The following is a 16,992-nucleotide window of genomic DNA, read 5'->3' on the forward strand; positions in this document are numbered from 1 at the left end:
CAAAGTCCACTGATGGGTGCACTGGATGGCCTCACCGAGAAGTCTCCACTGTTGGGCATTCACATGTTGGCAGAGACGAAAGTGGAGCCGTCCACCTAAGGATTCTCACCGAGCTGACCGCAGACGGAGTTTGGTGCAGACAGTGGAGCTGCAGACTGATGAGGCATCCAAGTAAGCTAGACTGTAGTCGGGTACCTTCCGTGCAGGAAAGGAACACGAGAAGGGACTCAGTGGTGGACTCAGAACGTCCTCCCCACATTCATTCACTGCCCGGGCAGGAGGTACTTAGATACATACCGATTTCACACCTTGAAATCGGTATGTATCCCCACGCACGATCAGCGTATGGTGCCTTCCATCGGTGGCGTTCCCGCACAGCGTCGCTTCGGTCCTGGGTGCTCGCCATGCGCTGTTAATCCTGGTGCTTGATAAAACGATGCAAGTTGTAACAGACTGGGATGCCTTCTCCGATTGAGGATGCCACGCGATATGATCTGCACCGACTGCAAATTAAGAGCAGATGACTGCGTGTCGCGTCGGATGTCGTTGGTTTGCTGGGCGGTGGATGAATGCAGCAGGCCAGGGCCCAGGCCGCCCCCTTCTCTCCTCCATCACATGTTCGGTGCTGCTTTGATCGGGGGGCTTCGACACGGACCATTGTTCTGCGCCTGTGCTTGGAGGAGGGGAAGAGCGCGGTCCGACTGCTGGGATTTTGAGGAAAGGGGGAATGCGACGAGGTGTCCTCCACCGCAAGGTAGGTAGGTACCTTAGGTATGCAATGGTCAAGACGGGTTGCCGTTGTGAACGGTGAAACATTGACGGGATGGTATCTCACCATTCCGTTGTGCTTAGGTAATGGTACATACCGATTTTGTGCGGGGAAATCGGGAGGTATCATTACAACGGACCATCACAAATCAAACGGCGGACGCAGCCACACCGTTACAACGACGATTGGTGGCCTGGCTTCAGAGAACCACCAGCCAGGCGCCCTCAGCAAATGCTAAACAGAACCAAACGTGAAGACGCAGTTCCCAGGGCGCCAGTGCACATTCAGAAATGCATCCCTGCTACTCAGCATCCGCAGCGTCACGCTGTCGTCATGCGACTTGCTTCCCGCCGGCGAACAAGGTAGTCAGCCTTTCTCAGGACTCGCGGATCGGCTTGTGCCTGTGGTGGCGAGCTCTAGAGAAGCAAACTAGATATTGCAGGGATTGGGGTTGGCGGTCGTGCGGATGCTCCTTTGGTAAGAAGGAAGACAGAGGAGATGTGGAATGAGCGGCATGCGAAGGTTCCAAGCAGTGTTCGGGTTTATCTGCCGCCTTCGTTTGCGGCCTGCATCAATGCTGGGCAAAGCTGAACCCATGGCCCGGGTTCGCCAGTCCCCCTTCGCAAGCTACTTGTATCTTCGTGTTCGATCCCGGGAACAAGGAAAAAATCGTTGCATCCGCTGACGCGGGCTGCAGATTGGGTCATGTCATTACTGCGGGGGAGATCGAAAGTCAGGGTGGTGAGGCCGGTGAATTCAACGTCAGCGAAGTTGGCGGGGCTTTCTTGAGGTTGGTGAGACACTGTCACACTGAGGTGCTAGCAGTGGCAGCGCCCTGATGGTGGCATATCAAAGGTGCCCTGATGGCCAGGGTACCTACCGATTCCACAGCCAAAAATCGGGAGGTACCCCAGTAACCTTAGTGGAGGGAACACTGGGCGCCCCGGTAGCTGTACCCCCAGCCGAAAACAGGCTAGGTAAGGTAAGCTGCCTCGTGCAAAGGCCCCACCCAGCGGTCAACGTCAACCCTACTCTGCCAATCTCCTTGGAATTGTCGCCATGACGCCCAACAGCCCGAAAACGTCTGCCATGGCCTACCTCGATCGGCCCCACGCTTTGCGATCCAGTCGCTCGCATCCCTAGAACCAGTCGATTCCCGAATATCAATCGCACCTCAGTCTGGACGCCGGAAAAGATCCCAGCAGGCACCGCGTAGGCATCCAGCTTCACGTACCAGCCGCTCCCGACAACTAGCTCGACACCCTGTTCATGTGCTTCTCCTTCCGAATCAACGACGCCCCGATGCCGAGATCGAAATGCTTGCTGGCCAGCGTGGGAGCAGGTCTCAAAAGCTTTAGTCACAGCTTCTGTCGTCGCCGCTCCAACCCGTGGAAGTTGTTGCCAATTGACGCATTACTCCTCTCCCGTCCATCTCGGCCCCGATTGCATCCAATGAAAAGTATTCGCCCCGTTCGAAGTATGGGATGGACGATTATCTTCTCGATTCAAAGCCATACAAATGCAACGCTGATCTCTGGCGGCAACGTGCGGTCAGTGCCAGAGGACCTTCGACACGGGACGTTTCAGGCCAGAAGTAGATGTGCCTCCTGCTGGGCGACCGAACACACCACGAAGTGTGTGGAGGAATAGAGTGCGCATGCATGGAGATATACGTGGCTCAGAGTGCTTGCTTTCTGGAAGCCGAAGATCCTTGGTACGCACCGGCCCAGCAGGTTGATGCTGGTATGGATGGAACAAGACTGCCACATGCCCAGGAACATCGCCCGCGCAACCCATCATCTTCCTGATTTCTCCGTGTAGTTCCAGCGACGTCCAATGCCTTGACAAACCGTAGCTTCCAATCGTCACGGCAGCTTCTCTCCATCGTTGCGGCGCAGGGAGGCCAGCCAAGAAGGAAACGTTGTAAGTGCACCCGCTGCTCCTCGGGGATGATCAGTGGGCGCCGGCGGATGGATTGTCACAGTACTGCCTCCAGCAGTGCATGAGGCATCGTGGGGTAGGGCGCGCGCGCTGGATTACCTAGACACACCGAAACCCAATCGCCCAACATCGCAATGCTTCCACATCACAGCCTTCGTGTCCCGATTACTTCTGCATCGCGAACCCGCATGCTTGTCGTCCTGGAACGAGGCATTCGCCGCGTCACGTCGTGCGAGTGGCCGTTAAGGCAGGTGCGCGAACTTGGTTACCTACCTTTTTCAGGCAATTCCTTCTATACCAGACACTTCGCTTTGGGTTTGAAGTTGCTCCTGCCTTCTCTCGTTAGATCGCTCTTTCCCGTGCCCTGCCATTGCCTTGACGCCGCCTCCCCTTCCTGACTGTCTCCTCTTGCTCTCTCTTCCCTCCCACCTCTGTTGTTCTCCTCCCTCCGATGTTTCAACCCCACAATCGCACCAACTTCTTCCCTTCCTTCCTTCGACAAACAACATCTCCTAGAGCTCATCCGTCGACACAAACAAACCCCAGTCCTGTCAACTACTTCAAACCTAACGGAGAAACAAAATCCAAGCTGATCTTGACTGATCTTGTTGCTTCCCTCTCAAGATGCGTCCGATCAAAAACCCATCCGGCAAGGATATCGACCGGTACGCGGGCCGGATGTTTGTGGAGCGGGGACACCTCAAGAATGGGACGTTTGTTGATGATAGCAAGCCACCGGCCCAAGGCACGGGCTTATTTGCCGACGAGAAGAGCCAATGGTACTGCCCTACCCTTTCACTCTTCTCAACAACCCATAAGCATCCACCTAGCTAACAACAGACACAGGCTTCTTCGCTGCCCGCGAACACGGCAAGGCGATGACGCCTTAATATGAAGAATCTTGGAGGTGTCTTCTGTTCCTACTCCAGAAATCCACCAGATCGCTGTAGTGCGTCATCACGATGGGTCGCCCAAGTCTTCACCGCATGCACCCTCCGACCCCGGCCTGCTCCTACTCCAGACCAGTTCCCAACACCGACATCTTTCCGCCCTATTGCCTACCCTGTTCCTACTCAGGGCTAAGATGGCTCAGGGCTAAGATGGCGATAGTGCGTCAACACGGGGATTTCTCCAAGTCTCCACCGGATTGGCTCCAACCTTCTGCTACTTCAGACCAAGATCCGGACACCGACAGCACAAGCGCAAAATACCATATCAACAAGGGCGCAGGCTAATATCGGGGAGGACACTGATGGGTTGCATGGTGAGCCAACTCAGGCTCACGGGCAACAGTTTTGGCAAGGCAGATTGGGAAGAGTCATGCTTTGGGCCTGGAAGGATGTTTCAGGGATGAGCGCTGCTGGAGTAGAAATTCTCTGCGACGGGATTGGACAGGGAAGAGTGGCGGATAGCAAAGTCACTGGCAGGAAATGGACGACGATAAGCGGCCGTCGTATAAACTAATTCATCGCGACGCCATGAGGCCGAGTCCACGTTCATCCACTAAGCTGTTTGTGGACCAAACGCACAATTCCCTCCAGGTTCTGCACGGTATGGCGTCGGTCGGAGGCATCAGCAAGGTCTAACCAACGAGTGGCACTGACGTAGATGAAATCGGTCAAGGCATCGTTACCGCCTTGCGCATGCATCTTCAGCTGGTTGAGGTACAGTTCGGAAATGCCTACTTGCAGAAAGCGGAGGTAATGTCGAGCTGCAGCGATGACGATGATTCTGTGAAGAGCGATAGAGATGTTAGCCGTGCCCTGGAGACCCGACCTGTCGTGAGACTCCTTACGTTTCTTTAGGTCCCGCCCAAACTGTAGGCTCTTGTTGGAACCTCACCGCGAGCGCCTCCCCGATCATCTGGCCGAAACGTTTGTCCGACAGCGAGAGCTCGCCTTCTGAATAGCTGTCGACGAAACGCTTCGCCTCAATTAGAGCGACACGACCGCGGCGCCTACCGTCACAGAAGGCGACAAGACCGCCGTCGTCACGAGACGTGAATTGGAGCTCGCCGTGCTGGACCTGGAACGTGGCTTGGGCATCCTCCAACATGACGACCGGGTCGGCTTTGGGGTTAGCCTGGGAGGGTAACCAAGGAAGAGCTTGTCTGATAAAAGATGAGACGAGGTGGACGGTGAGGGTCTCGGGATGGCAGGTTTGATCTGCTTTAGGGCTTGGCGGGCCGTAGAAGACGTCGGGTGACGAGCCGATCGGAGGGGCAGTGGTTTGGCTCGACGAGAGATCTATCTGATCTGAGCGTGCGAAGCCCGGGTGCTGCGGCGGTTTGACTTGTCTTTTCGGCCGTCGGGGGATCGGCGAGGAGCTGTTGGACTCCGGCACCTTGCGCTTGCGCGAAGAGTCGCCGCCAGGTGCTTCATTAATGTTGATCGGATTGTCGCCCGACCCAACGGCTTCGCTGCCTCCGTTCGATTTGCTACCGTCTCCCCGACTAGTCTCGTTGGGCTCGTCGGGCTCGCTGGGATCACTGGGATCGCTGGGCTCGTCAAGCTCGCCACTGAATGCCTGTATCTCCTCAACTCCTCTCGCCTCCTCAAGCTCGCCTAACCCGTCGCCGATTGGATGGTGAGAGCTGCTAGCTTTCACCTTGTCCAAGCTGGCCCAAAGTTGACCCAACGACTGGCCATAAGTCCATACGTTCTGGTGTTCGGTCTGTGGCTGGTGGTGTTGCGGGCCTCGGCAGATTCTCTGCAGGTGGGAGATAGACCGGTCCGAGCTATCGTTGCCCTCATCAGAGCTAGGATCCAGTTTGAGACGTTTTTGAAATGCCTCTGTTGGACCGCAGCCCGCCGTCAGTAGGATGGGTAGCAGGTTGTTCTTGGTGTTTGGTGCGACAAGAACTCGGCATGCTGCTAACTGTGCCTCGCCCCAGCCGCTCGTACTCTTCCCAGTCACGTCGGAGAGGAATGCGCGTGGAGCGAGCCGGTCGTATTCGGTCTTGGAGGAAACGGTATCGAAGTAGGGCTTGGGAGGGGCCATCGTGGAGGGTTTGACGCGACGCAACAGGACGGAAAGTCGAAGCGATATGAACGAGGGATGTGGTGTCCTGTCGCGTTGTCCAGCTCAGCTATGCCGTGAAAATCGTCAGTAAAGGAAGAGTCAAAGATCATAGTTGAGCGGGGACAACTGGCTTGAGTTGGGATCTGAAATGAATCCTGCAGTTGGTGCCGAAACGGGGATGGTGGTGATGGTGAGTGAGCCCGGGATGCGGTTGCATCTTTGCTTGGGAGAGGGCGGACATGTGTCTTGGGAGGTTGGCAGAGGCGCGCAGGCAGTGGTGGTAGCAAGGCGTACGATTAGCAGTAGCCATTTTTCAGGTGACAACGAATGCCAGCATTACTTGACGCTGATGCCATGCATTGGGTCTGAATTCCCAATCAAGCGGGGCAGCAACGGCGGCCAGGGCCGGCGGTAATGATACGGAGGGGCCCGGGATGCCTCCGGGCGGGACGGTGCGGATCAATAGATATTGCGAGCAGGATGCTGACTAAGATGCTTGGAGCTAAGGCCTGATGTCATCCTACCTCAGTTCACATGCAACATGCAGCCCAGCTTATCTAATCAGTTCCCACTTGATTCTCCCCACCGTCGCACGCGTCTGTTTGTCAATTCCATCCTCAACTTAACAACAAGGGGTTCCGGCAGGGACCCTGCATGCCACCATCACCATGCCGTCCACCCTATCTTCACCTCCCACGACACCTCCCTTCGAACACGCAGTCGATCTTCCGGAGCTCTCAATCAGATCCATCCTTCAACTCTACCCTAGAGAGCGCTTGCTCGTTCAACCGCTGCACTGGACCCGACGTCAACTCCAGCTGTTGGGATGCACCTTTGTTCATCGCGAAAGCCCGCTTCACCTGCACCAGCATGGGAACAAAGAAAAGCAGGCCAGCAGCAGTGCATCCTCAGATCTTTACTCAATCAATCACCCGCGGCGATCACCTCCTTTTTCTCCCATGCGGAGCCCCAACAAAGAAGGCAATCCCAACAACGTGAACGGCATCACTGATGATGCCCGCACCAGCAAGACCATGTCCAGCCTAGCATATGCCTCTGCGTCTGCGTCTGCACCTTTGTGTGAATCCAATGCGTCACTCAGCCGTCATTGTCGTCGCGTATCTACCCTCGCCTGCTCGCAATGGACTCCAACTAAGGCCTCAGCCATGCAAGCCATCCTGACTTCCAGCCCTGCCTCCCTGGTGCTGACGAGGTATGCAAACGATTGACTATACTATCTCTAATCCCTCTCATACTGACCGCTCTTGCGCAACAGGAAACACCTCCTTTTCCGTTTCGAGTCCCACGAGATTCCCATGCCCTGCTTCGTCTTCTCCCGTCCGGCTCGAAGTCCAGGAGCCACTGCGCCAGCCAAAGCGACAACCCTGATCCCTTGCATGGCCTACATCAACTACGGCGATGTTTGCATCGCGCGGAGGAACTCGCTGAAGTACATCTGTGCGCCGGGGAGAAACCGACACGCAATGAGCACGCCCACCGCTTCTCTCTATGCGCTCCGTCTCGCCCAGATCACCCCAGACGATACCCATGATGATCCGTATATCGCTGCTCTTCTCATCGCCCTTGCCCAATCAAAGCGACGGTTCCTGGGGCTTGTGCAGCCACGCCCTTCGCCCGATTCCTACTGCGTACGTCATGTCGACTCTCTCCAGTCCCCCTCCCCTGTTGCTTCAACTCCCATCTAACTTTGACCTGAATAGGTATACGTGCTTCGAACAGACCCCACGGACGAGTCGTACCTCACTCTCTATTCGGCCGACATACCTGCCACCATGCTCCGAAAGCTTTCAGACTCCAATAAGCCATCTCGCATGCCCTCCAACTTCTCCGTCTTCTCGAAAAAGATTTCATTCAAACCATATTCGTCCTTTCAAGAGCGTCTACTCCAGTCCATCATTCCCCAGACTTCGAAGCGACAAAGAACCCGGGAAGATGTTGATTCCCGGGATAGTAAGCGGCAGCGGACATGATCAAAGAGCAGAGTTGCCAACATTGCAGGGCGACGGGTGATGGTAGATGGACCGCAGGTATCCAAAACTGCGATACGAGACTTGACTGGGAAGCGGGACGGCGTAGAGCGACTTTGGATTTACAGATACGGCCGCCGGTTCGAGGCCAAAGATACCCATTTGGACTGGTTTTTTTTTTTCTTTCTGGCGTTGGTATATGGTATACCCAATATGGTTTGGCGGTCGAGATATCGTCGATATGCTGAAGAACAAAGAAAATCCTTCGAGCAGCTGTGTCTTTCAATCGTGGCAACATGACTGTGTTTCGTGAACTTCTTCAAATCTGTCGCCGCTGCTGCATACTGCAAAATCAGAGGGCATCCAGCCAAGAAATTGCAAAGCGAAACGCTTTGTGACAGCGCCCGTGAATTTAAAAATCAAGGGTTAGCTAATCCCGCCGCATGGACATCGACGCTTTGCTGGCGAACGTCAATGGAAGTCAAACCCTCGGGCCTCAGATCCCGACGGCTTGATTTTGGCGAGGGCGCGGCATTGATGGTCCAGTTCGTCGTGGATACAGCCTCCCGATGCCGAATGCACTGATTACGCCACAGAAGACTCGGAACAGACGTAGTGACTTGTCATCGTTCGTCTTCGCTTCCAGCCATACGGCAATCAGCCGGTATCACAGGGCACGATCTGGATCGCGGTATTTCAACATCGGCTAAAACAAACATGGCAATGGTTACAGTTGCCTCGTTGCACGCAAGGAGCCAGCCCTGCGCAGTACGTGTATCAGGCGATTGGATCGAACGAGGGCCGGATGATTTTGCCTGGCGACTTATTTCTTTGTATCCACTCGTCATTTCAGTTGAGTGCCTCGACCGCCATGAGACGCTCATCCGTGCCTAGCGTCTGTGATAAGTTAGAAAGACTCATGCAGAGATGCCCATTATCACAGGGCAAGCGTCCAGTCAGTACAAGGGTATGACTTCCGTGACATGGGCCTTTTTACCCTACCAGACCGAGAGCGTTATAAATTTCCAGCTTTAAGCTCGATCTCCTGTTTGTATCGGATGCAGCTGTGTCCACGAGGATCGTCGTGTGGTGCAATAGAGCGCAGATTGTGCCAAAAACGTTTCAGTATTGGCATTCGATAGCCTCGCAAGATGACCAAGACATTGTAGCATGCCATCATGTGCTCTGAATGCCTTGTCGAATACGAGCTTTTCCACTTACGTCCAGGTACACTGGGAGACTTTGGATTGAGTCCTTTTGAGCGATCCGAGGTTCCAGACTTGGCGATGCTGGAATTGAAGAAGTTAGTATCTGGAGGAGGGGAAAGAGGTTGTTCACTCTATCCGCAAATGACGAGAGTCGGTCACTCTCTTGGGTTCAACAAATCTTCCTCGGTGGAGGCAACAGCCTCGTCGCACTGGAAAGACAAGATGCTCCTCGTCGACGAGAGAGGATGCGTTGCTGCCACAAAGCCTGGTGATTTAAGATGTGCGGACTACGAAGAGGAGACCCATTAGTCTTGGGCCTTCGCTCGGCACCAGCGTCACATTTGGGCCTCGGGTGCTCTTCCTTCCAGACTTTATTGATCAGCCTAAGAACTTCTTTGTTAATGATGTTGACCATCTTGTGGATGCCCCATATGGCTATTGTAGTTCCAGTGCGCATATCAGTCTGGTTTGTCAGAAGTATGCTGCGGGATGAGGGCTCGAACCCGGGCAACAAGCTTGCAATAGGGCCACGACTCTTCTTCACAGTCAACCTGCACGTCTACTTCAATAATCCCAAAATGTCTATAATGGTGAGTGTTTTGTAGTCTGCTACGCAAGTAACCCTCCGCTTCACTGGTCATTCAGGCGGTAGGTCTTGAGATAAGTCTGATAGCGATGGTTAGTCGCGCCAATTTTCGATTGGCTACCTGGATCAATGTTGGCCGGCCAAGAATGCCACCTATCTGAGGTCCAACATGAAGATAGCAGAGGCTAGCTTATGAAGCTCAGACGGACTAAGGTGGGCGTGAAGCCTGTCGGTCTACGCGTCCACTAATACCCGGCCTGTTCATCTGAGTGTTTGTTCGGTTGGCACGACGCTTTGCCACGGGACGACGTCTAGGTTGGGCACAGGGACCTTTACGAAGCCCAACCAGGTGAGTAAGCGTGTGTTGGTGTTTTTGTGTGGATATTTTGCGAGCTTGTTGTCAATAGGAGAGATACGAGGAAACACGACGGCTAGCGGTAGACTGTGCGATGGGATTTTTGGACGGTGGGTTGCAACACTTCCCCGCCAGAGTAACCAGGGTCTCAGCCTCCGAGGTCCTACAGCATTCCAACTCTGCGTTATCACCACAACATGTCGACACAATCCTCCGAGTCTCTGTCACCCCCAAGAGATAGTCATCACTTCGTCCACATATCCTCAGCTGCCTCGCAATCACAACTATCCATATTCCTTTCTGCGTTGCTAGTCAGCACAAAAGTCGTCCGCTGCCAACCCAATTAGTTCAAATTTAGCCGCTAAGTTTCCTCCTTGCCAGATTTGCAGGTGGCGTTGCGAGGGTCCTGAGAATCAGGATCCATTCACTCCCAGCGTCTTACTTGAACCGAGTACTGCTATAGATCCTATGTTGTTTCAATTCCGTCTCGTTCAACGCCTGGTAGGTTTGCTCCATGTGTATTCACCGGAAGAATGCGTTGACACGAAGGACTGCTATGTCCCGCAACACATTTGCTTCAGAGTGACCGTGGCGGCGGATGCAGGATGTTGAACAGGTATCGAGAAAGTAGTCGGAAAGGTGGCCGAGCAATAGATAGAGAAAGCGGTGAAGGGAGAGGTCAAGGATGAGGTAGAGGAAGTAGCCAAAGAGAAGGTCGACAAAGAGATGAAATACAGGTAGCGGCGGCAGCATTACTGGGTTCCTTTCCATCGAGCGTGGTCCAAGGAACCAATCAGCACTGTATGTGAACAAGGAAAGAAAATAAAATGGAGGGCAGCCCACTCAATTGAGAAACCTCTTGCTGGCAACTTTGGCATTCGCAGAACTGGTCGCTTGATCGTTGGATGGGTGGTGACGGTGGTCTTTGCGGTGCCACGCATGCTCGGTGCCAAGTCCTGGGCAACGCTCTGCCGCGTCGGAAGACTCCGCTCAGCAGTCTGGGAATGACGCCTCAATCGACCAGCTTACAGCCACAGTGTACGATGGGTATGTAGCCAGCTTTTGTGACTTCTTGCGCGGAGCGTCCGGCATGTGGTATTGGGGCTGTATTGTGCCTCGTCTGCCCCGTCTGTGGGGACGGCATTCGGATGAGAAGGGGGGAAAACCGAACAAGGACAGTTGTCAAACAGAAAGAGCCAGGTAAAGAGAAATGCTGCCACTCAGAGGTGAAGGTGAGTCCCGCACATTTCCTTACCTTAGCTGAAGGCGCCTGCCTATCTGCTGCTTACTTAACTGCCTGACTGCTTGCTTGACTGCCTGACTGCTTGCTTGACTGCCTGACTGCTTGCTTAACTGCCTAACTGCTTGCTTGACTGCCTGACTGCTTACTTAACTGCTTGCCTGTTTGCCCACCTACCTACTTGCTTACTAGCTTGCCTACCTACTTACTTAACTATTTGTTTGCTTACCTGCTTACCTACCTACCTACTTAATTCCTTACCTAACTACTCGCCTAAAGATACTACGTGCAGAGATAGAGGACTGTGGTCATTATTTCCATTCCAACAGTGAGGAAAACGTTCGCCTCGCTAGATAGGCGCTCTTCTATCTTCTCCTCAGCCAGGGAATTTAACAATAGCAGTGAGAAGAGTATAGTATTTTAGTTCATCTATAAACTAGCGTTATATGCAGCCTTAGCCTATTAAACTAATATAAGTAATTTTACCTACTACTAACGTTAGCTAAATCTAACTAAACGTATATATAGTATACTTTAGAGTAGCATGCTAAGGCTATAATATTATTAGGGATAATATTTATTATAATATCTTTAATAATTAAACTAGCTCATAATATATAAGAGTCTGCTATATATATTAGAACGCAGTCTATAAGCTAGGCTATAAATAAGAAGTACCTTATAATATATATAAGATAGAATATAGTATAGTGTTATAACCTATTATATATAAGTAATAGTTAACTAACCTACTTAGGTATTAAGTAGCTATAATAGGATATTTATACTATAGGATTATAGGAATAGTAAGGACTTACTTAAAATAGAAGAACTATAGTATAGGTTATATTAGCAGTTTAGTTAACCTATATAAGTAGGTATTATAGTTCACTCTATATATTTTTTCTACTTTAAACCTAATAGTAGCACTTTAACCTATATATAATCTTAATAAAGTAAATAAATAAATCTTAGTATAACTAGTTATTAACTCTTAGCTTAACTTATCTCTAGCTATATAGAAGAGGGTAGGTAGATAGGTAGTTATTATAGTTAGCTATCTTATAGTAAGGTCTACTAGTAGAAGCTAGGGATAGATATATTATAATAATATATTAGGTTATAGTTTAAGTTATAAGTTATAAGCTATAGTAGATCTAATATTTAGAGGCTAAAGTAATTAGTCTTAAACTTAATAAGTAATTTATAGTAAAAGTAAGCTAAGAGTATCCTAAGGATAAATACTAAGTTAATTACTAAAGAGCTATAAAAGTCTAACTATAAGCTAAACTTAGGTTATACTATATAATATAAGGAAACAGCTACTAAGGGTTTAAGGTTAAGGCTAGCTATATAGAAAAAAAATTAATTTATATTAGGGGAGGTAGAAATAACTATAATTATAAAATTCTAAATATAGGTTTAAAAAACCTACTTAGTAAAAGCTAGTTCTTAGAATTTTAAATTTAAGTTTAGAAATCCTACTTAGTAAAGACTAGCTATTAGAATCTTAAACTTAAGTTTAGAAATCTTATTTAGTAAAAACTAATCACTTAAGGTTATAAGGGTTAGGTTTTAAGGAAAATTCTAAAATATTAAATACTTAAAACTTAAGTATTTATATAAAATACTTATCTCTTATTAATATTAATAATTAAATATTTTTTTAATAAAAATATAATAGAGTATATTAATAAATTAATATTATTTCTCTATTTAAATAAGGTATAATATATCTAATTATAAGATATCTTAAGATTTATAAAAGTTTACTTATTTTTTAATTATTAAAAGTAATTAAAATAGTATACTTTATACCTAAGTCCTATCTTTTAATCACTAAAAGTAACTTAAATATTATACTTTATACCTAAGTTCTATCTTTTAATTACTAAAAATAACCTAAATATTATACTTTATACTTAAATTCTATTTTTTAATTACTAAAAATAACCTAAATATTACACTTTATACTTAAGTCCTATCTTTTAATTACTAAAAGTAATTTAAATATTATACTTTATACCTAAGTCCTATTTTTTAATTACTAAAAGTAACCTAAATATTATATTTTATACCTAAATCTTATCTTTTAATTATTAAAAGTAACTTAAATATTATACTTTATATTTAAGTTCTATCTTTTAATTATTAAAAATAACTTAAATATTATACTTTATATTTAAGACCTATCTTTTAATTACTAAAAGTAACTTAAATATTATATTTTATACTTAAGACCTATCTTTTAATTACCTTCTTTCCTCTTATTACTCCTCTTATTTAACCTCTATAATATCTCTCTCCTTAATACCTCTTATAAATATTAGTAATAGTAAATCTAATACCTTTTTTTTTCTCTTTCTCTCTTATATCTACTATAGAACTTATATTACTTTTAGGTTCTTCTTAACTTTAATCCTATTTATAATACTTTTTTTTATTATTTTATAAAGATCTTATAAAAAAAGTAATCTTTCTACTAAAACTTAATAGATTAACTATATTTTTTTCCTCTTTTAAAACCTAAAAGTTTTATAATCCTTTCTACTTTTTAATTATTTATATTATAACTTAATATTCTTAAGTAAAAATACTAGAATACTTAAACTAAAAACTTTAATAAGAATTCTAAGTATAGTAAACTTATAAATTAAGTTTATAAACTTCTTTTCCTCTCTTAAGTTAAGCTTTTTTATAAAATAAGTAGCTAAGTAGCTATCTATTCTTTTCTTTTATTAAGTATTAAACCCTTCTCCTTTTAAGAAGTCTTATAGCCTAAGTAATTTAAACCCCCTCTCTTAGTAAATACTTCTTAACTCTATTTACCTCTTTTATAACTTATATTACTATATATAGATTTATATCTAAGTAGTAGCTATCTTTATACTTATTAATTTATTAATAATACCCCTCTATTACTTTATAAAAAAAGCTAGTTATAAATATTTAGCTTTATTAAGCTTCTTAGCTAATCTTTTAACTTTTTATACTATATTATATAGTGAGGAAGTAGCTTTAATATTATATTTAGCTAATAAGTAATATAATTAATCTTTAGATATAGTTTTAAATATTTAATAGAATATAAGCTCTCTAATATAATAATAGTTATCCTCTAATACCTTAATCTTATTTTCCTCTCTTAGCTCTTTTATAATATCTTAAAATATAGTTTAAGACTAAAATATTCTCTCTAATTTATCTTTCTCTTATACTTAAATCCTAAGGACTTTAAGTGTCCTAGAGGCTTATAAAGTTAGTTATAATTATTTAGATAGTTTCCTTAGTAAGAAAAATTAACCCTTAGTTTCTTTTTCCTCTATTACCTTAGTTATTTTATTATTAAATAGTTTATCTCTTTTTAGAACTTTATTAGGCTTATTATCTATATTATTTAAATATATATTATTATATTACTATTTAGAGTTTATAAGCTTATCTATTATAGATATATTAATAGAATTAGCTATATTATTATTTTATTAAAGTTTAGGGCTATTCTTTTAATAACCCTTAATAATTCTTTAGACCTAACCCTCTAAATATTATATATAAGAAAAGTGAGAAAGATATAATTAGTAAATTACTTATAAATAATATCCTAATTATACTTTAAACTCTCTAAAAGTATTATTAACTTTATAATATAAACTATATACTTATTTATTTTTATCTAGTATTTTAAGTTCTATTTAAATCTAATAATAAACTAGTAGAAATACTTACTCTCTTATATAGTATTTAATAATATAGCTTTTATTTATAGAGATAGCTTAATTATTATAGTAGCTTATTAACTCTCACTTAGTAATACTAGCTATAGCGTTATTAATAATTAAGCCTTCTTAAGGTATTACTAACTATTAAATATAATATTATTAAAATAGATAGCCTTCTATTTTAGTACTATCTTTAATAGATTATTAAAATAGGCTAAATCTAAAGAGACTAAATTATTAAGAGAAAATAGAGTAAAGTATTAATATAATAAGTATCCTAACTCTTATAATATATCTATATTCTCTAAACTACTTATTATACTTAAAATAATATTCTAATATATATTAAGATTTAGCTCTATTTAAGATTTATAAAAGGTAGAATACTCCTTATATATAATTTTATAAATCTTAAATAGCTAATATTTTAGATCTATTAACTAAAATATATAACTTTAACTATTACTAAACTTAGATTAATATCTAAGATATTAACTACTTATAACTTATAATAACTTATAAAATAACACTTTTAAACCTATTACGTAATAAACTAATACTAATAATATTCTATATTAATATAAAAGCTTTATACTAATCTAATTAAAGGATATAATAAGATATAAGGGGTGATATAAATATTTATAGCTTAGGGCTAAGGTTAAGGAATAGAAGGGTAGTATAAAGGGATATTTATTTATTAATAACTAAATAAAAGCTATATATAATATACTAAGTCTTCTTATAATACTATTAAGCTGTGAATAGAATGCTATATAAGATAAGATATAGGTATTTATATTTAAAGAAGATTAATAATTTATCTAAAGTGTGAATATAAATATAAATTAATAAACTAATATTTAAGCTTTTAGCTTAGTATAAAGTGAATAAGTATATTACTACTTTATTATATATAGTTTAATTCTATTATACTTAAAACTCTATACTTAATATATATATTATTACGAAATAGCTTATCTTACTTTTAATGCTAAGCTTATTAATAATATAGCTATAATTAACTAGTTAAAGTAGCTACTTAATAATTTTAATAAAGAAATTATGTAGTATAGCGACTACTTAACTAAAAGTATTAGAAGTACTAAAGAAAATAATATTAGTAATAGTAAGAGAATAGATTAGAATAACTTTAACTCTATTTTAAGCCTATTTAACGAAAATAATAAAATAGATAATGATATAGATAGTATTAATAGACTTTCTATTATAATACTTTTAATTACTCTTATAATAGAACTAGAAGACCTATTAACCTATATTAATAAGTAGTCTTTAGCTATTTAGGTTAAAGATAAGATAATAACTTTATAATCCTACTTTATATAAAGGATTATTATTATTACTTAGCTTAGTTTTATTTTATATAGAAGCTACTCTATATTAAGAGATAGGATCTAATTAAATAATAGGGGATACTATTTTAACTTAGTAGATAATAGTGCTTATAGCTTAAATAATATCTTAAGGGAGATAAATAATAATACTAAGTAGATAAGGGATATTAGAGATCTTAGTATAGAGTAGAAAGATAAGTTAGCCTATATATAGAAATAATTTCCCTATTATAGTATACTATTAAAAGTAAAGGTTCTTAAGGCTATTACCTATAGTTAGAGTTTATATTATAACTCTCCCTATTAGGAGGTATTATTAGATATAGATTATAACCTTACTATTTAAATCTATTATATTAAGTTTAATATTAATAGCTTCCTTAATATTATCTTAGATATTACAGCTTTTTACGACTTTATTAAGTATATACTAATTCGCTAGCTTATAAGAAAGCTAAATAGAAATATCTATATTCCTTACCTAATAATAAACCTAAAGAATAGTATACTTAAAAATATACTACTTTATAAGATCCTTTATACCTATTTTAGATTAATCTAAAAACAGATAATATATATCTTTTTCTTAGGTATATATTAGTATATAAGGTTATACCTTAGTAGCTTATATAACTTAACCTAGTTAAGAGATAAGGAGTACTATATATTTTATAATAAGATTATAATCTTAAGTGTTAAATAGGTGTTTATAGAATTAATAATAGGCTATCTCACTCTATTATACTATAATATCTTTAATAAGGTTATATTCTCTTAGAAATAATCTATATATAGTACGCCTCC

General features: G+C 43.1%; 2 protein-coding genes across 2 annotated transcripts; one reads left to right on the forward strand and one right to left on the reverse strand.

The window, feature by feature from the left end:
* Window positions 1-4,206: 4,206 nt before the first annotated feature.
* GCG54_00015382 (uncharacterized protein) lies at window positions 4,207-5,710 on the reverse strand (the record flags this gene model as incomplete). The annotated part of the gene is made up of 2 exons (XM_045415174.1): window positions 4,207-4,441; window positions 4,506-5,710. 2 exons carry the CDS (start codon window positions 5,708-5,710, stop codon window positions 4,207-4,209), a joined length of 1,440 nt encoding a protein of 479 aa, XP_045267156.1.
* A 1,187-nt stretch (window positions 5,711-6,897) lies between these two features.
* GCG54_00015383 (uncharacterized protein) lies at window positions 6,898-7,722 on the forward strand (the record flags this gene model as incomplete). The annotated part of the gene is made up of 3 exons (XM_045415175.1): window positions 6,898-6,944; window positions 7,008-7,380; window positions 7,453-7,722. 3 exons carry the CDS (start codon window positions 6,898-6,900, stop codon window positions 7,720-7,722), a joined length of 690 nt encoding a protein of 229 aa, XP_045267157.1.
* Between the last annotated feature and the right edge of the window lie 9,270 nt (window positions 7,723-16,992).

Source organism: Colletotrichum gloeosporioides (genome assembly GCF_011800055.1).
Source record: "Colletotrichum gloeosporioides strain Lc1 chromosome Unknown consensus_25, whole genome shotgun sequence".
Classification (NCBI taxonomy): Eukaryota; Fungi; Ascomycota; class Sordariomycetes; order Glomerellales; family Glomerellaceae; genus Colletotrichum; species Colletotrichum gloeosporioides.